The sequence below is a fragment of the Gymnoscopelus microlampas genome (assembly GCF_963454915.1).
Source record: "Gymnoscopelus microlampas genome assembly, chromosome: 5".
NCBI classification, from domain to species: Eukaryota; Metazoa; Chordata; class Actinopteri; order Myctophiformes; family Myctophidae; genus Gymnoscopelus; species Gymnoscopelus microlampas.
This window is the reverse complement of record NC_139942.1, coordinates 9000559-9026105: the sequence shown is the minus strand read 5'-3', so window position 1 is coordinate 9026105 and position 25547 is coordinate 9000559. Positions and strand designations below refer to the sequence as shown.

General features: G+C 35.8%; 1 protein-coding gene across 1 annotated transcript in view; it reads right to left on the bottom strand.

Moving 5' to 3' along the window:
* Nucleotides 1-3493: 3493 nt before the first annotated feature.
* Nucleotides 3494-25547, bottom strand: part of LOC311044886 (uncharacterized protein) — a gene marked incomplete at its 5' end in the record, with an annotated part of 45099 nt that continues 23045 nt past the window's right edge. The window contains 4 exons of the mRNA XM_084056697.1: nt 3494-5881; nt 6210-6321; nt 7191-7229; nt 7907-8104. Coding sequence (XP_083912823.1) covers nt 6215-6321; nt 7191-7229; nt 7907-8104 — 344 coding nt within the window. The 3' untranslated portion in view covers nt 3494-5881; nt 6210-6214. The remainder of the gene's footprint in view (nt 5882-6209; nt 6322-7190; nt 7230-7906; nt 8105-25547) is intronic.

The window sequence follows — 25547 nt, the reverse complement described above, 5'->3', positions numbered from 1 at the left end:
TGTAGTTTAATGGAACACAGGCGTGGCCTACTTTCGAGGCGGCAATTCTGAATCACTCGCAAACAGCAGGTTCTCTGCCCAACATGCTGCAGGTGGGCACGGACCCCCCCACCCCACGGCCCCCCACCCCACATGTCATGAAACCATTGTGTGATGAAGTATATTGGTTTGTTTCTTGCATCATCTTTAAAGTGAATGTTGAGGATGTTCCTTCAGTTTTAAGCAAGACTTTTGGGGCTCTGTTATTATGAATGAATGACTAGCTTTGACAAGAAATAGAAATGAAGCTCAGGGCTCTTGGGCCCCTGGGTAAGGGTCACCCACCCCCCTGGGTAAGGGTCATCCACCCCTGGGTAGGGGTCAATAGGCTCTATGCACAGTGCCATATTGGACAGAAATTGGGCCCCTTCCTTGCTTCCTTCACAGGTGTTACCAATGACACTAATGAAGGCTCTGTTCCATTTAGTGTAGCACAGTGGTTCTCAAACCTTTTAATTTCAAGGACCCGATAACTTTGAGAGTGTACAAATGGAACCAAATGGACCCGGGAGGGTCCATTTGGTTCCATTTGTACACTCTCAGAGTTACACCCTCACAAGGAACCATGAGGGTCTCTGGACCACACTTTGAGACCCACTAGTATTTCTAGTGAGCCAACATGCACAATATCAGCACCCTGACTCTGTTTGACCAGAATGGAACAGAGCCTTCATTAGTATCATTGGTAACACCTGTGAAGGAAGTAAGAAGAGGCCCAATTTTTCTCCAAAATGGCTGCTGTGCATAGAGCCTATTACCACCTGCTGCAGAGCACTGAGCCACTCTCCTTCACCAGTTTATCAAAACACTCACAATCCTGCCTCGTCATTCAGACCCCCAGCAGCACAAAGGACGACACATAATATTTATATTTGTTCATACATTTATATCCAGATTGATGTTTTTTTTTTCTCTCCCATAGCTGGATATGGATGTCACTTTATTCACTGTTCCCATGGAAACACTAGCCACTGAGCAGCAGTGGTGTAAAGTAACTAAGTACATTTACTCAAGTACTGTACTCAAGTAAAATGTTGAGGTACTGTACTTTTACTTTACTGGACTATTTACAATTGTCTATACTTTTATTTCTACTCCACTATCTCAGAGGCAAATATTGTGCTTTTACTGCACTACAATTTGAAAACTTTAGTTAGTTTAGTTACTTTGCAGATATAAAATATTACATTATAAAACATACATTAACCACTTTAGCCTTATTTTATACCCAGGCTATTTGAAAATAGCCAATCTACAAGCTCACAACGCGTCACATCGCTCGCGTTTTCAAACATATTAATACGTTTACTGTTTTGAGCTTGTAGATCGGCTATTTCGGAATTGGAATCTTGAATTATTTTTTGCTATTTTTGAATTGGAACCCTGAAAAGTAACATTTTAATTCAACTTCAAATGTATTAGTTACATACGTATGCTAACTTTATGAACTTAAATACAAATACATTGGACGTAAAAAAGACAACGACATTTTAATACTACTATTAAACTATTACTGATACTAGCGGTATATTCAGTATATTCTGACATTAACCTGCGGGCCGCATTTAGGGTAGGTATAGGGGCCGCATGCGTCTCACTGTTCAGTATGCACACCTTCATACACATGACAGGAAATAGACACAGCGGAACAAGGCAAAGGAAATGCACACCCACACACACACACACACACACACACACACACACACACACACACACACACACACACACACACACACACACACACACACACACACACACACACATTTTAACTGCTGCAGTCTTGAACGCTTAAAAGTAATGGTGAACATTATTCATGAGTGTAGTTAGACAGTCGTTGCACAGAAACTAATTTCAGCCACTGTTTTACACGTGTAGACCTGTGATGTGACTATAAAGATGATTCTGATTCTGTCATCTGAACTTATTTCTGTCAGTAACCATTACAATGTAGGCATTTATAAGAAACTCTGATCCCATGTGAGACTTTACAAGTGTGAGTTCAGTAAATGTCATGAACTCTAGTCAATAAACGACAAGGCAAATAGTCACATTAAGTAGAGTGCAGAGAGAGCTATGGAGCGCCTCAAATACACTAGCAGACCAAACAATGAACCTAAAGCTGTATCTGTCCAGACAGCCTGCTATCTAAATAACATTCTGTACATTTGAAACTATAGGATGCCAGGTAGATAATGAACCTACAGTAGCATGTGTCTGAACAACAAGCTATCTAAATAACATTGTGTAGCCTGCATTTGTGTTAAAGAAAAACTAATTGAAATAACAAAACACGTGAACAAGTAACCAACATGTATAGCTCTGCATACAACTACTAGCATCCAGTGGTGGAAAAAGTACTCAAACCTTTACTGCAATGTAGAAGTACTCTGTTACAACTAAAAGTCTGGAATTAAAAATATACAAAAGTATTGGTATCAAAATGTACTTAAAGTACCAAAAGTAAAAATACTAAGATATTTGAAAATAGCAGATCTACAAGCTTGTAGATTGGCTATTTTCAGGTATAAAATGGGGCTAAAGTGGTTAATGTATGTTTTATATTATAATGATGTATATCTGCAACGTAACTAGAGTAGAAGTAAAAGTATAGACAATTGGAAATACTCTGGAAATACTTTACTTTACAGTAAAGTAAAATTACCTCACAATTGTACTTAAGTAGGCCTACAGCACTTGAGTAAATGTATTTAGTTACTTTACACCACTGCTAGCATCTATCAACAATGTGACGAGAACAGATACATGGAGGGAGAGGAGCGCCAGGGGGTTTCCAGACTGTGGTGAGCAATGACGAGTGAGTCTGTTGTTTTGACTTAACCCATTAAGACCTCAGGCCGTCTTCTAAACAGTTTTCAGAAAAAAACGTAAGTTGCTATATCAGTGGTTCCCAAAAATGTCCATGTCAAGGACCCTAAAAATGATATGTATTTGGCCACGGACCACCATCTCAAAATATGTTGTTCCGGGGACCCCTAGAAGATTTGAGTTACAAATGTTTGCTTTAAAAATATATATATTCAAAGATTTGCACACATTTTTACGATTTTTCAAAAAAAATAGCAGATATACAAGCTCACAGCGCGGCACTCGGTGCCGCGCTATGAGCTTGTAGATCTGCTATTTTTTAGTGGTGCCAGCCACTCCTACGCTTGACCGTGTGTGTGGGTCTGTCCGTCCGTTTGAGCATGGCCTCAACAGCTGCAGCTGATTGCAACACAAGGATGCAACCAGTTATACTAATTCAAAGGCACCACTCTCTTCACACTGGGTGTGATTTTTTGAATAGACAAAGAATTCTAAAATGACACAGATGCGTACCCGGTCTTAATTGGTCAAGGGAAGTTTCTAACACAAGTTCACCAAATGTAAAAAAACATAAATGGAATGAATGAAACAATGAATGAATATCACCAAGATAAAAAACAACACTTAGTTTCATTATAGTCTGCTGTTTATTTGAAGGCTTCACTCCTCATACAGTATAACACAAGCTTAACAAACACGCAACGCATGCTTTGAAAAGGGAAAAAAAAGACTCCATTTAAACAATGCTTGTTGCATATTAGATTAAAATACAACAGAGAGTTGTTAATGACTTGATGAACTATAACATCAAATCCAAATATGTGCACGACAAAATACAAGCAGTTTTAAAAAATACTGTAACAACATTCAGGTGACAACATGAGATGTTTACAGACAGTGCGTGGTTACTATGGTAACTGCCGTGTCCTGTTGTTCAGTGATGTTTGATTTTTCTAGGTCAGGGGTTCTTAACGTTGGGTTCGGGGACCACCAGGGGGTCCCCTGTGGAAACTCGTGGGTCTAACTCTGAGAGAGTACAAATGGAACCAAATGGACCCATACGGGTCCATTTGGTTCCGTTTGTACTCTCTCAGAGTTTAATTAACACTGAGGATTTGACAGTGCAGATTGGGGGTCCCATAGAAAAAATATGGGGGTCTGTGGTGTGCCAAACAGTGGGTCAGGACCCATGTTTGGGTTGCGGACCAATTTTTAAGTAAATATCCCCCTTTTTTTTCTACATTAAAAAAAAAAATATATATATATATAGTATTTCAAAAGAAAAAAAAATGTAAACAAATAACCTTTTCATCAATTAAAAAAATGTTAAAAAACTTTTTTACTTCTTAAAAAATGTTTAAGAAGTACTGAAAATAGCAGATCTACAAAGCTCACACCTCGGCGCGAAGCGACACGTTGTCAGCTTGTAGATCTGCTATTTTCACTTTAGTCTGGGTTTACGGTCTAACGTCTCATTTCTTTTTGGGGTCTTGAGCAAAAAAAAATTGGGAACCGTTGATCTAATTCTTTTTTTAGGTCTAGGTGTGGGATAGGAGGTTGTCGTTACCACGGCAACATACTGTAGTGTTTGTTACCATGGTGAGGACATTGAAAACACTGTGAGTCCATTGGAAACATCGGAGGAACAACAAGAAAACCACCCGCCGTCTGTAAAGATCTCAATACAGCTATGATTATTCATCGGTCATTATTCCATTATTAACACATATACACACATTATCAACACTTACATTATGAACACTATACAGGTCTCTGTACACACTGGGAGTGTTTATTTCATGCGATTAATTCACATTCATTTAAACCGATGTTTGTGTCATCAGTACATCCACACACAACGTGAATATTACGAGACGATAAATCAACGTAATTATTTTTTTAGAAATGAGGTTGATTTTTAATACAAGCATCAAACTGTATGAAGCATCCCCAAATTATATTGTCTGATGTAAAAAAAATTGCGCATGCTTTTTAGGATTGTTCATCCTTCACACTCCCAGTGTGTGTAAGAAAATGTACATTATTAACACATTAACACTATATCTTATCATGCTGTACCCCCCTCCCCCCACCCACACATTATAATAACATTTACAGAACAAGCAAAAAATATTTGCACAAGAGAGAAGCAGTATAAAAGACTGTAATAACATATAAACATAACATATGTTGCTGTCGGCTGGAAACCTCACGTGTCCAAAACTCATCCAAAAAAATCAAATGAAAAAATACCAAGAATAGCCGATCTACAAGCTCAAAACGTGTCGCATCGCCATGTCTTTTGAGCTTGTAGATCGGCTATTTTTGCCACTTTTGTGTGACACGTGTAGTATGATGAAGCAGGACATGCATTTATGAAAACAAATAAAAAGTTAAAGAATGGAGATAAGAGGTTTCTGTCCGACCGCGGCGATATTTTTCATGTTCTGTGTGAAATCCAAGGCAAATCAATCTTACAGCACTGGTCTGTTTCTATGTTGTTTACACACAGTGGATGTTCCATTTACATTATACATTGTTTTACCTAAATCCCATTGTTTTGATGTGACAAAAAATACACTATGTCTTCTGTGTATTTCTCCACTAAACGCATGTTTAGTGGAGAAATACGCATGTGATGTCAAATGCTATGCGTACGTGAATGAGGCAAAAACTAACAGTTGGGCGTAGGATGAAAAAAGGCCTGTTCAAAGGCAAAAAGTTTCCATTTGAAGCCTGATTCATACTTCATCGTGTGACAGCATTATGCACTGATACATTGCTGATCTACAAGCTCTCAACACGTCACGAACGCAACGTGTTGAGAGCTTGTTGGTCAGCAATTTATCAGCATGCGAAGCCATCGTACGATAAGTTACACATGACAGTTCCATTGCTATCTGTATATCTGATAATAGGGGGTTCCATGGATGGATCATCTTGCCGACTGGATAGATCTGGTTTCACAGTTGATCACCAGAAGAGCCCAAGATGAATTTATGGAGCTGGTGTTTACCTGAAAAATACAACACATTTATACTGTTAATACACTGGTCATCATCATCATCATCATCATTTTGTCTGTCTGTCTGTTGCTGGATGTCTGTACATTGTGTGTGCGTGTCCGTGTGTGTGTGTGTGTGTGTGTGTGTGTGTGTGTGTGTGTGTGTGTGTGTGTGTGTGTGTGTGTGTGTGTGTGTGTGTGTGTGTGTGTGTGTGTGTGTGTGTGTGTGTGTGTGTGTGTGTGTGTGTACGTGTGCGTGTGCGCGTGCGCATGTGTGTGCGCGCGCACGCATGTGTGTGTGTGTGTGTGTGTGTGTGTGTGTGTGTGTGTGCACACTCACTCAATCTAGCCCATCCACACTCTCAGAGTCATGAGTCCATTGAAGGCGATGGCCTTGATGAAGATCAGTCTCAGCCACGTCACAGTCACAGACAGGAATCTCAACTTCGGGTCTGAGAACAGCAAATGATTTATATGATATTAATATGTCTGTTGTTTTGTAGATATTTTGTACACATGTGTACACTCTCTTGAGTTAAAAGTGCTGTGAATTTGTTTGTTAAAATAAGTGTTACATTTCTCTGTGTGATAGTAATCATTGCTATAGAGCAGTAGTTTTCAACCAGTGGTCCGGGGACCACCAGTGGTCCTTGAGGGAATACCAGGGGGTCCCCAGCTAAATTAGTTAACATAGCCTCAGAATCATTTCAACCACTTAGCTTTGGCTATTTTTGAAAAACCTTGAAAAAGTGTGCATATCTTTGAATATTTATATATTTTAAAGCGAAAATTAACTGATATCTTTGCTTCTGGGGGTCCCTGGCACAAAAAAATTCAAATGGGGGTCCGCGGCCAAATATATATTTAGGGGTCCTTGGCATGAAAAAGGTTGAAAACCACTGCTATAGAGTGTTTGTTCAGTAACAGGGGTCTCAATGTCTCCCCAGCTCTTAATAAAAAACTTAACATAAATGTTCAGATCATGGGTTGAACATTTCACCCAATCAGGAGTGAGAACTGATCCAGGATAAACAAGTGATGAATTAGCAGCCAAAATGGGAACATAGTGAATTTCTTTCCTGATTGTCTGACATTGGTACCCTACCTGGGTCTGTTCATTAAAGAGCTAAGGGAGACCACTGTCACCGAACAAACATTCTAGCAATGAGTACTATCACAATATAGAGCTTTGACTTTTTAACAAATAGAGAAAGAAAAAGAAAAAAAGAAAACTTTGTTTTAACCAAAGAAACATCACCAGAGCCCCTTTAAATGAATACGGAGGATTTGGTAGAGAGCTGAGTTGTCTTTATGTACGTACCTGGTTCAATATCGTCAGCGCATGCCTTCCCCTCAGTCACTAAACGAAAACATGAAAAAGAAAATCATTAGGAATTGCTGCTTGGAATCTGTTGTAAATATGGATCTAAAGAAATAGCCAGTGGTGGACAAAGTACTCAACCCCAGTACTTGATTTAAAGATAGTAGATACTTCAAATACTCAACTATTACATTACTCAACTATAAGTCAAAGTTTTAAAGTATTCAAAAGTACTTTTTATTTATTTATCAATAAATAGTTAAAGTATCAGACCTACAAGCTCAAAACATTCTATTTTCACTGTATTTGAAATAGGGCTTAAGTGGTTTATTATTACAAAACATACATTAACCACTTCAGCCCTATATACATTTCAGCCATTTGAAAATAGCCGATCTACAAGCTCACCTGATAGTGATATTGTAGATCTGCTGTTTTCAAAAGATTTTTTATACATTTTACATTTGAAAACTTGTGAAATGGGACATTCTGCATAATGAGTATACCGGTACTTTCTACTTTTGGTACTTTAAGTACATTTTGATTCCAATACTTTAGTACTTTCAGTCACGTAAATGTTGAATTCCGGACTTTTACTTGTAACAGAGTATTTCTACATTGCAGTATTGATACTTTTACTTAAATACAAAATGTAAGTACTTTTTCCCAACACTGATAGTAAGTGTAGTCATGTTCATTTGCATATAGATTATCACCTGTATCTGGGCATTTTCCTAGCATCACTTGGCTGTAGTCAGGATCACCAGATGCTCTGACGGCCTCAGATGTCTGGTTGAGCATGAACCCGTCAGTTTTGGCGGTGGCGTTGTGTCTGGTGAAGCCAGTGGCCAGGCACGCTGCGTCATCCTCCTTTTCGTCTTTCAGCTGGTAGTATGCTGGCTTTTCCTCCTCGTCTGAAATAACACGAGACAAATACTCATAAATGATCATAATATACGTCGAAAGATCGTGTTTACTGTTCAACGATGAAGTTATGAGGAGACAAAATACATTCATTAGTGACCGACGGCTGTGGTCGTTCTTATGGTTCAGTGCTTTTAAGGATTACGTTCTCTATGACACTGTTCCCCAAACAATGGGTCGGGAACCACATATGGGTTTTTGTTTCCTACATTTTGTTTCAAATTATTGTTATTTCAAAATATTTTCAAAATATTCCCATTCCCAAATATTCCCAAAACGTTGTTTTGTTTCAAAAATAATTCCCCCACAAAACTACCAAAGAATTCCATTAATTAGAGGGTAAAAAAATAGCAGATCTACAAGCTCACTGCACGCCACATCGCGGCGTGTTCTGAGCTTGTAGATTGGCTATTTTCACTAGTTTGGATCCCGGGGAGACGTCAAATGTCTATTTTTGGTCTCGAGCTAAAACGTTTGGGAACCACTGGTCCATGAAGCTGAGTCTCTGTTATGTATAATTTGACAGGAGTTTTGATTATGAAAACATGTGGCATTACTGGTCAAATTAAAGAAGTGCTTCATAGTAGAAAATATGAATGTACCAGGTTAATAATGTACACATATGACTCAACCAAACTTAGACTGCAATGCAGTCCACATTATCAAAAAGGTAAATACAGTTAGGGGAAGGTAAACTTCAACAGGGCATTGAAAACTATACATATTTTTTTAAACTAAAACTAAAAAGTAATTATAACCATAGAATAGTTTAAATGTATTTTTGCATAATACTTTTATATGAAAATAATAATAATACATTAAAATGTGTGTACCGTTGTGCCATCACATGACACACTATGAGTGATTGTATGACTAGATCTGCTGGTATTTGGGTGAACTTCTTGTAGAATATCTTAATAAAACAGCCTTTAGTAATTAAAGTATCAAACCACAATTTACACCAAATAACTTAAGTTATATTGACAATTAACAGCTCCAGTTTGCATCATAACACACTCACTTGCTTAATTATTTGATTACTGACGCAGTCAATTAGTGATACAGGGCCATTGTTACCATTAGCTTGAGTTTCTCTGTTTTATGGCAATATGAGTGATTATTGTTTGACTGTAGCTTGTCAACTTCTTTGAAGTCCTTGGTCAAAGATTCAAAAATCGAGATGTTTTGTACAGTCCGACTGATCAACTTGCCGTGTGTATTGCCGAGGACCCTGACAGCATGTACAACGGGCATCGCACAACCGGACAGCCCTGCTTTTCCAACAGGCAGCGCCCTAGTTTATATTGAGCCATATTAAGTAATTTCCCTATTGGACACAGTGTGGTTTGTTGTTCAAGTAAAATAGATACATTCAATGAAGACAAGCTAATAGATTTAATTGATTGATAAAAAGGTACCCTCAAAATGATTGTTTTAACTTAAAAGTTAGCACCACAACCAGAACCAAATAGAGTGTTGTCGTAATTGTTATTCACACAGCAACGGTTGACGGTAAATACATTTTTGAATTTGCATAAAATGTATTTCATGCAAATTATTGTTACTTTTGTGGCCTCATCTTAAGATCCTCTGTTAGTGTTTTCAAGCTATTTTACAGAGGTACACATGAATTTGGATGTTGATGAAATTAGCATGAACAAGTGAGATTTGAATAAATGAATACATTGAAATAACGAACTAATGAACTAACTCACCTGTGTTAACATGAAGCCAAGTTCCTAAACCAAATGTAAGTTTGCTAATTCCAGATCCTGTCACACCGTAACATATCTTTGAACAATAACAATAACCTTTCATAACAATAACAATAACCCTTTGTTCACAATCCACTTTTAGGGGCCAACTGTATAAGCTACATTTTAATCAATCTGTATGTCTTATTGTACAGTATTGTCAGATGTATTTTATTTTATGTGTGATTCTAAAATGAGGCATTTTGCAGGGTGTGCTCAACAAATACTGTATAGTCTTCACTTGGCAATTATAATGAACATAATTGTAAGGATACGTTTGAGTTGATTACCTTGCTATTTAAACAATTAATTAATTGACGTCAAACTCCAAATCTAATTACGATGTTGTTATTCTTACACCAGTAAAATGGCCATTATGTATGTATCATTAATTAGGTAACCATTCTGTCCTATAATTTTCAATATTAAAAATTTATCTACTTAAATTCCTATGTCATTCTCTTTCCATATTTGATTACGGGTAAAATACCTTGTTAATATACCCAGTTAAACCAGCATTTTTCCTCATAATGTAAAACAATAATTATTACAGTTGAACATTACAACTCACTTACTTGACAGAACAATTAGTTTGATTCCAGATCCAAATGTGATTTTGAAGTTGTTATTCACACAGCTACACAGCTAGCTTCAAAACCTCTGCCAGACTGTAGCAGTGAATGTGTTACATCTATTATTAATCTGCAGTCATTTTCATTATTATTTATATTTTTGAATGTTTCGATACAATTAGTCAACTGGACTTTCCAATTGATTATTCATAAATATTTCAGCATGTTTGGATTGCTTTAATTTCTGTTTGCTTTAGCATTTCTTTAATACGTTATAGTTGGGCTGGATTAATGTAATATGTATTCAGTATTAAATATTAGTACTTACTTTAATTAGTTTACATTAGCTCATACTGTTTGTTTCAGGCAGTTTGATGAACTTTTGCTTGCACTCCATCATTTAAATATTGTGTCTCTATAGGTAATAAACCATATAATAAATATAACAAATGTTAAAGCTACGATATGTTAATGTTTATACCGTATGTCATAACTTACTTGTGTGTACTGTTAAATGGATTCCAGCTCCAAACGTGATTTTAGATCCAACACCACTCACACAGCCAGACACTACACTACAAATATCACGCTTCATGTCTCATAATAACTAGCTGGTACAGTACGAATATTGTTACTTACTGGTAAAGTATTAAGTTCCACTCTGAATACAGCAACTAAGTGCTATTTACATTTTGCAGGGGTTTTCTGTTTGTTTACTAATTCATTTAATCTGCTTGCAATTTGAACCTCTTTAAACCTAGCATCTTTATTCTGGTGCAAAAATAGCTAATCTACAAGCTCAAAATATGTTGCAACACAGCAAAATGTGAGCTGGTAGATTGGCTATTTTTCTGTTATTTGGTGTAGATGGAAATTGTGTACCTAGTATAGACTTCTGGAGTGAACTACTGTAAGTACTGTATTTAAGTGAAATATGACTGAGCTAATTGGAGAAAAAAAGACAAAAAAAACAACCACAACAATCAAACCAAAAGCTCTCCATTTGTAACCTCCTGTACTCAACAAGTCACCTGATAATCATGCAAATATTACTTCTTCTGATTTAGTTGATATACAGAAACATCAAACTGACGGAACATTATGTTTTGTTTTACATTTTGAATATAAAGTTTCAAATGTTTCATTTGTATCTATTTTTTTTAAATGAAAAAACATGTACTCACTCGATTCAATTTTCAATTTAGTTCCTGATCCAAAGATGATTTTCAGGCCATTCACACAGTGTTGTGACCCACAACAATAACTTAATGCAGGGGTCTTCAACAGGGGGTCCGGGACCCCTAGGGGGTCCTCAGAGTTACTACAGGGGGTCCGCCAAATCTTTGTGTGGATATGATTTATTTTTTTTACCTTAACCACTTGAACCCTAGCATACCTTTTCTGAGGAGAACTTTAGCCAAAAATAGCAGATCTACAAGCTCACACCGCCTCGCAGCGCGAGGCGTTGTGAGCTTGTAGATCGGTTATTTTTGGCAAAAGGGTATAGGTGTAGAGGGGGGAAAAAACTGTAAACGTAAACAAAAAAAGTTGAATCTAAAACACAATATAGGGGGTCCCTGCTTCATCTCTCTCTCTCAGCTAGGGGGTCCTTGGGCTGAAAACGTTGAAGACCCCTGACTTAATGATTATCTACTGTAATTATGCAAGCAGAAATTAACGAACCATTACAGTGAATGTTAAGTTATGTTATGCTATGTTAAGCCCCACCATTAGCATGGTGAAAACAGCAGATTCTCATATAGACGTGATGTGAGCTTGTATCACATCCCGTCATAATATGAGCTTGTAGATCTGCTATTTTTTTTTTTTTAATGTTTTAATATTTTTATTTAAATCATCAACATTGATGGCATGCCCCAAAATAGGGATGCCTAAATTGGTTACAAGCGGGCACAATGTTTACAGAAGCAGCTCAATCTGAAAACATTATATAAGATTTTAGCAAATGAACCCCTAAACCTTAAAACTATGTTTAACCATAGTTGATAAAAAAAAAACATGTATTGCAGGGCCACAGTTATAGTTTGTACTTACTGGTTATGATAGCTAGTTTAATTCCAGATCCAAACAGTATTTTCTGGGATCCAAATTGAGTCACACAACAGATAAAGCTTGACTAAGAACCTCTCACCATTATTCAATTACAAACCTTATTCTGGGGGGGCAAACGTTTGGGGAAAATGGCCGATAGATTGGCTATTTTTGCAGAAGAGATTTTGGTGTAGAGGGAAATATTACCGGACCTTGTATATATGGAGCCCTGAGGAACTAAGTTAGTATGGTTTAAGTGGTTAACAGTTTTAACAGTATAGAAGAGTGGTTGACTCCGTTATGGATTTAACCATTTAAACGTTACACACTTTTACATGAATGAAACATGTAAATAGCCGATCTACAAAGCCTATTACACGCATATAGGGACACTAGGGCTGATGTAGTTCAGAACTCATTAGGTAAATGGCAACATGGAGGTTGTAAAGCATTTCTTATTGTATGTTATAAATAGTTTTTGTTGTAGTCAGTAAAATAAATGGATGAAATGGTTCTTACTAGACTCTATGAAAAGCTTGATTCCTCTCCCAAACATGACCTTCCTCGATGCGTCATTCACACAGTGCATGTGGCCAGCTCAAAAACCACACACAAACACTATTACTATTCTACTATTTGTTTTACATCTAATACTTCTTACTACAACACACAGAAGCAACTGGGAATCTATTATGTATTACGTACAATTTGGGGATATCATATTTTATTTATGCAAACCTATTTTAACAGCAGGCTATGTGGATGGTGGTTTCAATTAATCAAGCACCTAGCAAACTAGGCAATATAGGCGTCACATTTTTCATATAGTTTTTGTTTCCCTTGAGCTTTATTAGTTTCACTCTTAATGTTGAAATAATAGTAAATATCTGTAAGTTAAACATAATTGATTATCATGGTACTATTATTAACAGAATTACTAATACTTACGTATTAAACATTATAGAATATACTGCAAATGGTCAGTCTTTTTGGGTTGTATACTGTATGCAGTACTGTTCCACTGCCATACATCAGTGGTTCTTAAACATTGTCACGTCAAGGACCCCCAAATCCATAATGTATTTGGCAACGGATCCCCCACTTCAAAATGATTTGTGCCGGGGACCACCATAACATTTGTGTTGTCGAAAAAAGTTCCAGTTGATTCCAACTTTGTCAAAAACAGTTGCTCTACAAGCCCAAGCTTACAATGCGGTGCGTTGTGAGATTGTAAATCGGCTATTTTTTAAATAGGTGACGTATTAAATATGGTTAAAAAGGGTTAATCTTTTAAAGTGGTATAAAACTTAAGTCTGCTGAACTGAAGACAAAAAAAATCCATAACAATATATATTTAAGATAAGATATTACTTTTGTGAATCTTTCCATAATTACTTACTTGATCCAACTACAAGTTTTATTCCAGAAGCAAAGATGATCTTTTTAACTCCAGAGCTAGTCACACATTATGAACGTTCAATACATGAACCTTATGGGTCTGTAACTCTCAGAGTTAAATTGACATAGATTGTACAATATAAATTGCGGTCCAAGTGATAGAAATGCCATTAAATGGGGGTCTGTAGCCCTAATGCATGTCAAACTGGGGGTCCTTGATATTAAAATGGTTGAGAATCACTGCTAGAGCCGTACTCTTCTCTTATGGGTCCCTGAGGCATATCTTTTGAAATGGGGGTTCGCGGGCTATTAAAGTGTCAATTTGGGGGTCCTTGACATGAAAAAGTTTGAGAACCACTGATCTAAATGACAAGCTGTTGGAACTCTAAACGCATTGACTTTGAAAATGTATTTTTGTTTTGTTTTCACAGGACAAGACATTTTGACAAGCGTCCAATGCACAATGGATGTTGATTTGTTTTGGGGTTGATGGTTAGGCTTTTTTCCTCAGTATGTAACTTTAAGTGACATTATTCAACTCTACAATAACATAGTCAATGTTATTCTAATATTGGATAAGGTTTCAGCATTTTAACTCCCATAACCATGATACTACATTTAACCATAGTTGATAAAAAAAAATGGTATGGCCACAGTTGTAGTTTAACTGGTTTATAAGTGGTTATAAAAGTTTGTTTATATTGCACTTACTGTTTATAACAGTTAGCTTGGTTCCTGATCCAAACAGTATTTTCTGGGATCCAGTCACACAACAACTAAAGCTTGACTAAGAACCTCTCATCGTCAATAATTAGTAAGGTTCCATTTTCATCCTGGATCATGTCAAATTACAATATTTCTGCTTTATGGTTAAAGCTGCTGTTGTTCAATATGACCTATCTGGACTATATTAACCACATGACATGTCCCTATTCTGGGGCGATCTACAAGCTCACAACAGATCAGCTATTTTTGCCAAAGATTTTTAGAGGGAAATAACGAGGGGACCTGATATAGAGCCCTGGGGGACACACCGGTCAACTATGTTAGGGTTATGGTTAACAGTTAACAGTTTGAACAGTACTGTTGACTTAGGTTATTAGTTTAATAACCTATTAGGTAACCCTAGCCTATCCGTGGGCTAACATTCAGTGAAAATAGCCGATCTTCAAGCTCACAATGCGTCACAAAGTGACGCATTGTGAGCTTGTAGATGAGCTATTTTTTACAAAAAAGGATTTGTAAACGGAAAAAAATCAACAAATCAAGTAGGCCTATAGAGCCCTGGGCATTCCCCGTCAGCTAAATAAAATGCAGGTTCGAAAGTTAACTTGAAACCTGGCGTCCCTATTCTGGAGGCAAACGTTCAGGGAAAATAGCTGATCTACAAGCTCACAATGTGCCAAAACGTGACTACATTATGCTTCTAATGTTTGTGTTATGCAAGCTACCAAAAAAAACGTTTTAATCTATGCATTGTAATTTAAAGTACAAGGACTAGATTTGAAAATATTTAAAATGTGACATTAACCCAGGAGAATACATTATCACATGTGTCATTACCTTACAGTATATAACACAATAAGAATAATAATTTGCATAATATGTCTTGTATGCAAAGATGTTTTTGTATGTTATGGAATATAACGTTTGAAAGCTATTTAATTTAAAAACATGTACTCACTTGTTTCAATTCTTAATTTAATTCCTGATCCGAAGATGATTTTCGCGTTGTTATTCACACAGTGTGTTGACCCACAACAAGAACTATGACCACTATCTACATGACAGGGGTTTTCTGTTTGCTTGCAATTTTAACCTCTTTAAACCTAGCATCTTTATTCTGGTGCAAAAATAGCTAATCTACAAGCTCAAAATATATTGCAACACAGCAAAATGTGAGCTGGTAGATTGGCTATTTTTCTGTGATTTGGTGTAGATGGAAATTGTGTACCTAGTATAGACTTCTGGAGTGAACAACTGAAAGCACTGTATTTAAGCTCTCCATTTTGTAACGTCCTGTACTCAACAAGTCACCTGATAATCATGCAAATATTTCTTCTTCTGATTTAGTTGATATAAGAAACATCAAACTGACGGAACATTATGTTTTGTTTTACATTTTGAATATAAAGTTTCAAATGTTTTATTTGTATCTAGTTTTTTAAATGAAAAAACTTGTACTCACTCGATTCAATTTTCAATTTAGTTCCTGATCCAAAGATGATTTTCAGGCCATTCACACAGTGTTGTGACCCACAACAATAACTTAATGATAAGCTACTGTAATTATGCAAGCAGAAATTAACGAACCATTACAGTGAATGTTAAGTTATGTTATGTTATGTTAAGCCCTACCATTAGCATGGTGAAAACAGCAGATTTTTAGAGGGAAATAAGGAGGGGACCTGATATAGAGCCCTGGGGGACACCGGTCAACTATGTTAGGGTTATGGTTAACAGTTAACAGTTTGAACAGTTGACTCAGGGTATGGGTTTAATAACCTATTAGGTAAACCTAGCCTAACTATCCGTGGGCTAACATTCATTGAAAATAGCAGATCTTCAAGCTCATAATGCGTCACAAAATCGGCTATTTTTGACAAAAAAGGATTTGGTGTAAACGGAAGAAAATCAGCGGACCAAGTATAGAGCCTTGGGCATTCCCCGGTCAGCTAAACAAAATGCAGGTTTGAAAGTGTGTCTTAACAACTTGAAACCTGGCGTCCCTATTCTGAGGGCGAACGTTCAGTGAAAATAGCTGATCTACAAGCTCATAATGTGCCAAAGCGTGACTACATTATGCTACTAATGTTTGTGTTATGCAATCTACCAAAAGCGTCTAATATGCATTGTAATTTAAAGTACAAGGACTAGATTTGAACATATTTTAAATGTGACATTAACCCAGGAGAATACATTGTCACATGTGTCATTACCTTACAGTATATAACCCAATAAGAATAATCATTTGCATAATATGTCTTCATAGAAGTCACATTAAATGTAATTAATTACTAGAGAACGTTATACACTTACTTGCCAGCACAATTAGTTTGATTCCAGATCCAAATATGAGTTTGTTGCTGTTGCTATTCACACACTGACATAGCTAGCTTCAAAAACCACTGCATGACCGTGACATTATTATCTACCCATATGCAATAATATACTATATCCTAATATAATAATTAAATTGATAATTGAACAATCAATGAATGTTTAACTGATATTTGAACATCAAACATGACTTGTTAATTATTGTTACTGGTACCATATGTTATCACAGTTAATTGAATACGATTTTTTTTTGTTGATCATATGGCAAATGATTTTTTTTAATGGTATGGAATATAACGTTTGAAAGCTATTTAATTTAAAAACATGTACTCACTTGTTTCAATTCTTAATTTAATTCCTGATCCGAAGATGATTTTCGCGTTGTTATTCACACAGTGTGTTGACCCACAACAAGAACTGTGACCACTATCTACATGACAATAATGATGTAATTATAAATTATGTTAATTAACCATTAAACTTAAATCAATATTATTGTTGAAGAAATTATAACTTCTCAGATGCACCTGTTAATTGCAAAGTATACATTAAAAGTACATTTGCATTGGGATTGATGTTTAGTTTTATGCTAGTTTATTAACATCAGTAATATGTAACTGCAAGAAAGAAAACATTTTTTAGAAGAATTTGTAGCATCGGCCTCAGGTCTTAATGGGTTAACTGGTTTAGAAGTGGTTATAACAGTTTTTTTATATTGTACTTACTGTTTATAACAGTTAGCTTGGTTCCAGATCCAAACAGTATTTTCTGGGATCCAGTCTGAGTCACACAACAACTAAAGCTTGACTAAGAACCTCTCATCGTCAATTATAAGTAAGGTTCCATTTTCATCACTGTTTTACATCAATACAATATTTTAGCTTTATGGTTAAAACTACTGTTGTTCAATATGACCTACCTGGACTATATTAACCACATGTCCCTATTCTGGGGCGATCTACAAGCTCACAACAGATTGGCTATTTTTGCCAAAGATATTTAGAGGGAAATAAGGAGGGGGCCTAATATAGAGCCCTGGGGGACACACCGGTCAACTATGTTTAAGAGGTTAACAGTTTGAACAGTACTGTTGACTCAGGTTATGGCTTTAACAACCTATTAGGTAACCCTAGCCTAACTATCCGTGGGCTAACATTCAGTGAAAATAGCCGATCTTCAAGCTTATAATGTGTCACAAAGTGACGCATTGTGAGCTTGTAGATCTGCTATTTTTGACAAATAAAGGATTTGGTGTAAACAGAAAAAGAATCAGCGAACCAAGTATAGAGCCCTGGGCATTCCCCGGTCAGCTAAATAAAATGCAGGTTCGAAAGTGTGTCTTAACAACTTGAAACCTGGCGTCCCTATTCTGGGGGCGAACGTTCAATGAAAATAGCTGATCTACAAGCTCACAATGTGCTACTAATGTTTGTGTTATGCAAGCTACCAAAAGCGTCTAATGTATGCATTGTAATTTAAAGTACAAGGACTAGATTTGAACATATTTGAAATGTGACATTAACCCAGGAGAATACATTGTCACATGTGTCATTACCTTACAGTATATAACACAATAAGAATAATCATTTGCATAATATGTCTTCATAGAAGTCATATTAAATGTAATGAATTACTTGAGAACATTATACACTTACTTGCCAGCACAATTAGTTTGATTCCAGATCCAAATATGAGTTTGTTGCTGTTGCTATTCACACACTGACATAGCTAGCTTCAAAAACCACTGCATGACCGTGACATTATTATCTACCCATATGCTAATAATATACTATATCCTAATATGATATTTTGAACAATCAATGGATTTTTAACTGATATTTGAACATCAAACATGACTTGTTGATTATTGTTACTGGTACCATCTGGTTCCATTGTAACAACATTGTGTATGTTATCACAGTTAATTGAATAAGATTTTTTGTTTGTTATCATAATATGGCAAAAAAAAGATTGTACGATATGGAATATAAAGTTTGAAAGCTATTTAATTTAAAAACATGAACTCACTTGTTTCAATTCTTAATTTAATTCCTGATCCGAAGATGATTTTCGCGTTGTTATTCACACAGTGTGTTGACCCACAACAAGAACTATGACCACTACATGACAATAATGAAGTAATTATAAATTATGTTAATTAACCATTACACTTGAAATCAATATTATTGTTCGAGAAATTATAGCTTCTCAAATGCACCTGTTAGTAACAAAGTATAAATTAAAAGTACATTTGCATTGGGATTGATGTTTAGTTTTATGCTAGTTTATTATTTTAACCTCAGTGATATGTAACTGCAAGAAAGAAACAAAATATTTCGCTGGTTCTGAAAGTGGGATCCAGGGACCCCCAGGGGCCCTTGAGTGGTTCCAGGGCTCCCCGGCAAAATTAAGAGGTTTAACCACTTTAACTCCTATTTTATACTTCGATCGGCTCTTCAGAAATAGCTGGCATACAAGCAACAAGTAACAAGCTCAATACGCGTCTTGTAGATCGGCTATTTTAGACATATTCTTTAAAATCTGGAAATATTTTGTTTAAGTTTTAACAGAAATCTTCTCCTTTGAGAGTCCCTGGCATCAAATTCATTATTTTCAAATGGGGTCTGTGACCCATTTGTGTATGTGTACAGATGTACACATGTGTAATATGTATACATATCAATTTGATTGTACTTGACATGAAAATGTTTGAGAAGCAATGCTTTAGTTAAATGACCAAATGCAGATTCAAATCATGTTATTATAGGCTACCTTTTATAGGCAAAATCTTACCAAAATAAACTATTAAAGAAAAATATTGGAAAAAAATGCAAAAAATGTCACAATTATTATATATTTTTTTCAAAAATAACAACAATAACCGAGCTACAGTATAAGCTATGAACACATTGTGTTGCGACGCGATGTGAGCTTACAGATCGGCTATTTGTTGCTATGACAAGTTGTATAGGGTTCAAGTGGTTAATGCATTTCATGAATAATATTTCATGCACTCTTATCAGCACAAATTAATTAACATAAATGAATAAAAATTATTCTTACTGGATTGTATGAAAAGTTTGATTCCTCTACCAAAGATCAACTTCCATGTAGAATCCTTCACACAGTGCATGCACCCAGCTCAAAAACTACACCAACACATACTAATGCCAATTCTCAAATGCACCTGTTAATTGCAAAGTATAAATTAAGAAGAGAAGAGAGCATTTGAGAAATGATTGAAAACTTCGATCAAGATTTTTGAAAATGATTTAAAAAAATAACCGATCTACAAGCTCACAATGCATCGCAATATGACGCATCATATTGCGATGCATTGTGAGCTTGTGCATCTGCTATTTTTGAATAGCCAAAGTATATAAAATAAGGTTAAAGTGGTTAAACTGATTGTGATGCTATATTCTTTGTTAACCGGAGTCCCTCAGAAGTCTGTACTCCTACTTCCCCCCTCCTTTCCCCTCCGTCTACACCAGATCTATTCACCGAAAATAGCTGATCTACAAGCTCAACAATAAATACTTTGATATGCATATGTCCAACAGCATTGTTTTCATTTAAATACTGCATGCTGTATCTTCAATTAAGCGTTCAAATGTGTCACAGCATTCCTCAGCAACTACACCATCTGACAAATTGACAACTCTACAAGAATGATCTCAAATACTAAATAAAAAAGCATAAATAAGATCAAATATTACCTTTGTAACTATTTAGATAATTACTTACTTGATCCAACTACAAGTTTTATTCCAGAACCAAAGATGATCTTGTAAACTCCAGAGCTAGTCACACATTATGAATGGCCACTACGTGAACCTCTAAGACTTTGAGATAATTACTGAATGTTTATCTGTAAGACCTGAGGCGATTCTTAAAAATGTTTTCTAAATCCTAACAGTTTTTTGAGAAAAAAAAAAAAAAATGTTTTCAAGATTTTTCAAAAATAGCAGATCTACAAGCTCATAGCGTGGCACTCGGTGCCGTGCTATGAGCTTGTATATCTGCTATTTTTGAATAGCCAAATAAATCTAAAGTGACACAGATTTCCAGGTCTCAATGGGTTAAGCTTTAAATGGTTTAAATAAACTATTTTTAAACAAAAAATGTTTTTGTCATTGCCACATTAATTATATTATTTGAATGACAAAAACATTACATTTTGTATTTCAGCTTTTCTGTGTTAAACTTTAAGTCTATGATATTTGCATTTTCATGTAATTCATTTGTATTTTATGATGTAAGGCTAAGAATGTATGAAAAATAATTAGATTCGTTTTTGATACAATCTCATACATTTTCTTTCAAGGCATCTTGATTAACTTTGCTAGCTCTCCATAATTTAAATAATTCGACTGTATTTTATTTATCTACTTTAACTAAACTGAGTTGTTTTCATGTCATAACTTACTTGTGTGTACTGTTAAGCGGATTCCATCTCCAAAGATGAGTTTAGATCCAGCACCAGTCACACAGCCACACACCACACTACAAATATCACTGATGCTTCATGTCTGATACTAACCAGTAGCTGCCAAATATAAATACATATTATTATGGCAAACTACATGTCCAATGTAAACTCTGATAGTGTACACATGGAACCAAATGGACCCTTACAGGTCTGTAACTCTGATAGTGTACAAATGGAACCAAAACGACCCTTATATGTCTGTAACTCTGATAGTGTACAAATGGAACCAAATGGACCCTTACAGGTCTGTAACTCTGATAGTGTACAAATGGAACCAAATTAAGCCTTACAGGTCTGTAACAATGAAAGTGTACAAATGGACCCTTATGGGTCCATTTGGTTCCACTCTTATACTAGTTAATGAGGGTCCTTGAAATTACAAGGTTTGAGATCCAACTGATTAAGCAGACATTTCTTTTTTTCTGGTTATTGAATATATAAGAAACAACAAACGGAATATATGGCACATAGTTTGTTCATGATTTGTAATAATTGAATTACTAAGGTTTTTAATTCAAAGAAAGATGAACTCACTTGTTTCAATTGTTAATTTGGTTCCTGATCCAAACAGTAATTTCTGTGATCCAGTCTGAGTCACACAGCAGATACAGGCTGGCTAAGAACCTCTCACCATCAATTACAGGGTTTTACTTTCACCCCTGATGGTTTTTACATCAAATCACAACATTTCAGCTTTACGGTTCACATTACTGCGGTTCAACATGACCATACCAGCTCTTTATTAACCATTTGTCCCTATTCTGGGGGGCGAAAATAGCCGATCTACAAGCTCACAACGCATCACATTGCAATGTGTCGTGAGCTTGCAGATCTGGGGGACAGCAGGTTTGCGGAACCCGGTATAGAGATCTGGCTTACCTACTCTGAGATGAACATTCCGTGAAAATAGCTGATCTACAAGCTCACAATGTGTCGCAATGCAATGTGGTGTAGAGGGGGAAAAGGAGAGGGGCTAAGACAGACCCCTGGGGCTCTCCGGTAAACAAAGTATATAGGGTTTAGAAATGTGTACTACGAATCATTTTGTTACACTAAGGTTTAGTCATAGGACAACATTCTAATGAGCGCTGTACTGGGGAAAAACCATGAAAATGTGTGCAAATCTTTGAACATATTATTTTAAAGCGAACATTTTTAACTCAAATCTTTGCTTCTGGGGGTCCCTGGAACAACATATTTTGAGATGGGGGTCGGCGGAAAAATACATATAATTTTGGGGGTCCTTGACATGAAAAAGTTTGAGCACCACTGATATAGAAACATACGTTCTTTAGAAAACTGTTGGGATTTAGAAGACATTTGTAGAATCGGCTTCAGTTCTTCATGGGTTAAAACTGTTAATTTAGACATCTTAATCTTTTTAATGTTATAGTACAATAAAGACTGGATGTGAAAATATTTTAAATGAGACATTAATGCATGAGAATACATTGTCACATATCTCAATACCGTACTGTATACTGATTTTCTTTTGTAGTTATAAGCATATTTCTTCATAGAATGCATTTCTATAAAAGGAATTAATATAGATTATGTTATGTAAGTGCAATTACTACAGATGACAATCACACACTTACTTGCCAGAACAAGGACTTTGATTCCAGATCCCCATTCACACAGCCACACACTACACTACAAATACCCCTAATAGTGGGCAACTTTGATGATGGAGAGGGCCACTATATTTCCACACTCACTCCAGAGGGCCGCATTGCATATACTGTAACCTCTTATCGGCGTATTTTAACTTCTTTTGTAAATTAATGCCGTACTTCGCCATTCTATGTCACACAAAAGTAGCAAAAATAGCCGATCTACAAGCTCAAAACGCGTCGCTGCGCGACACGTTTTGAGCTTGTTGATCGGCTATTTCTGTTATTTTTTAATTGTAATCCAGAATATTTGTTGCTATTTTTGAATTAGAATCCTGAAAAGTAACATTTGTATTTAATTTCAAATGCATTTAGTTATACTTTATCAACTTAAATAGAAATACATTGGACATAAAAAAGACAATAGAATTTTAATACTAGTCATTAAGCTACTAATATAGAGTATAATAGTAATTAAAGCGGGTCATGTTTGGAATTGTAACAGCTGAAATCAATAATATATCAGTATTCAGATATTAACCTGCGGGCCGCATTAAGTGAAGGTGTGGGCCGCATGTGGCCCCCAGGCCGCCAGTTGCCCATGTATGAACTAGTGATGGTAAATATAAATAAATATTATTATGGCAAACTACATGTCCATTGTAAACTCATAGTTCTATAGATGACAGAAGACGCTAACATAATTTGCATATAGGTTTTAGTTTCCCATGGTAACAATATTTTGTCTTTTGTTAGTATTAATTTAGGTGAGTTTAATGCTGAAATCAATCAACAACAAAAAACTCTGAAAAGTGTGCAAATGGAACCAAATGGGCCCATAACTTGTACACTATCACAGTTAATGGGGGTCCTTGAAATTACAAGGTTTGATAACCACTGATTAAGCAGACATTTCTTTTTACAGATTATTGAATATAAGAAACAACAAACGGAAGATACATGGCACATACTTTGATCATGATTTGTAATACTGAATTACTAAGGTTTTTAATTAAAAAATAAATATGAACTCACTTGTTTCAATTGTTAATTTGGTTCCTGAACCAAACAGTAATTTCTGGGATCCAGTCACACAGTAGATACAAGCTGACTAAGAACCTCTCAAGGTTCTACTTTCACCCTGAATGGATGATGTGATGTTTTTACATCAAATCACAACATTTCAGCTTAAAAGATTAAAATGACTATGTTTAACATGACCTGCATGTACTTTACTAACCCTTGTCCCTATTTTTTTGTCTATCTATAAGCTCATAAAACATTGCAACATAACACATTGTGAGCGTGTAGATCGGCTATTTTCATTAAACGTTTGCCCCAGAATAGAGGCTCTAGGGTTCGTCTGGTTAACTTCTGTACACTAGTTGCCTTGTCTGCTTTAGGATTTATTTAAAGAGATTTAGAGGGAATACAATTGAAGTATAGGCCGATGCACACCAACTGTAAAAGGTTGACCACTGGTGCGTAGGACAAAAGGAAAGTCTAAGATAAATGCACAGAATGAGAAAGATCCCGCATGCTGTCTAGGACTTGCAAAAATCGTAGTAACTAAATTAAATTTCGGTAAAAATAGCAGATCTACAAGCTCGTAGCGCTGCACCGAGTGCCACGCTACGAGCTTGTAGATCTGCTATTTTTTGAAAAATTGTGAAAATGTGTGCAAAAAAAAATGAATGTATATTTTTAAAGCGAACATTTGTAATTCAAATCTTTGCTTCTGGGGGGTCCCTGGAACCAAATATTTTGAGATGGGGGGTCCGTCCTCGGCTAAATGCATATCATTTTGGGTGGTCCTTGACATGAAAACGTTTGAGAGCCACTGATTATAGCATGTTTTTTTTTTTAACTGTGAGGATTTAGAAGACATTTGTAGAATCCCCCAGAAGCAAGGATTTCAGTTTAAAAAAAATCGCATTCAAAAATATCCAAAGATTTGCAAAAATGTACGTGATTTAAAAAAAATAGCAGATCTACAAGCTCATAGTGCTATGAGCTTGTAGATCTGTTATTTTTTTGAATAGCCAAATAAATCTAAATGACACACAGATGCGTTCCCGGATTGAATGGGTTAATAGAGTCCTTGAAGACCCCAGTCAACCGTTTAGGCTTTAAGTAAGAAGTTTGAACAGTAGAAGAATACTGCTGTTGGCTCAGATTATGGCTTTCAGAACATATTATCTAACCACATGAACCCTATAGTGTCCCTATACTGGGTTGAACATTACGTGAAAATAGCAGATATTCACTCTGCTTTGAAAAGTGTAAGCACAGCGTAAATTGTTTTAAACTATTATTTATATCTGCTAATTAAATACCTTTTTTTGAAATGCTCTCCTAACATTTTAAATTAGAATTAAATGATATACTAATGCTACGCATTCTAGTCTCATGCTAAATCTAATCCAATCGGGTCTAGATTTGAAAATATTTTGAAATTTGACATTAATGCATGATTAATGCATTGTCACATT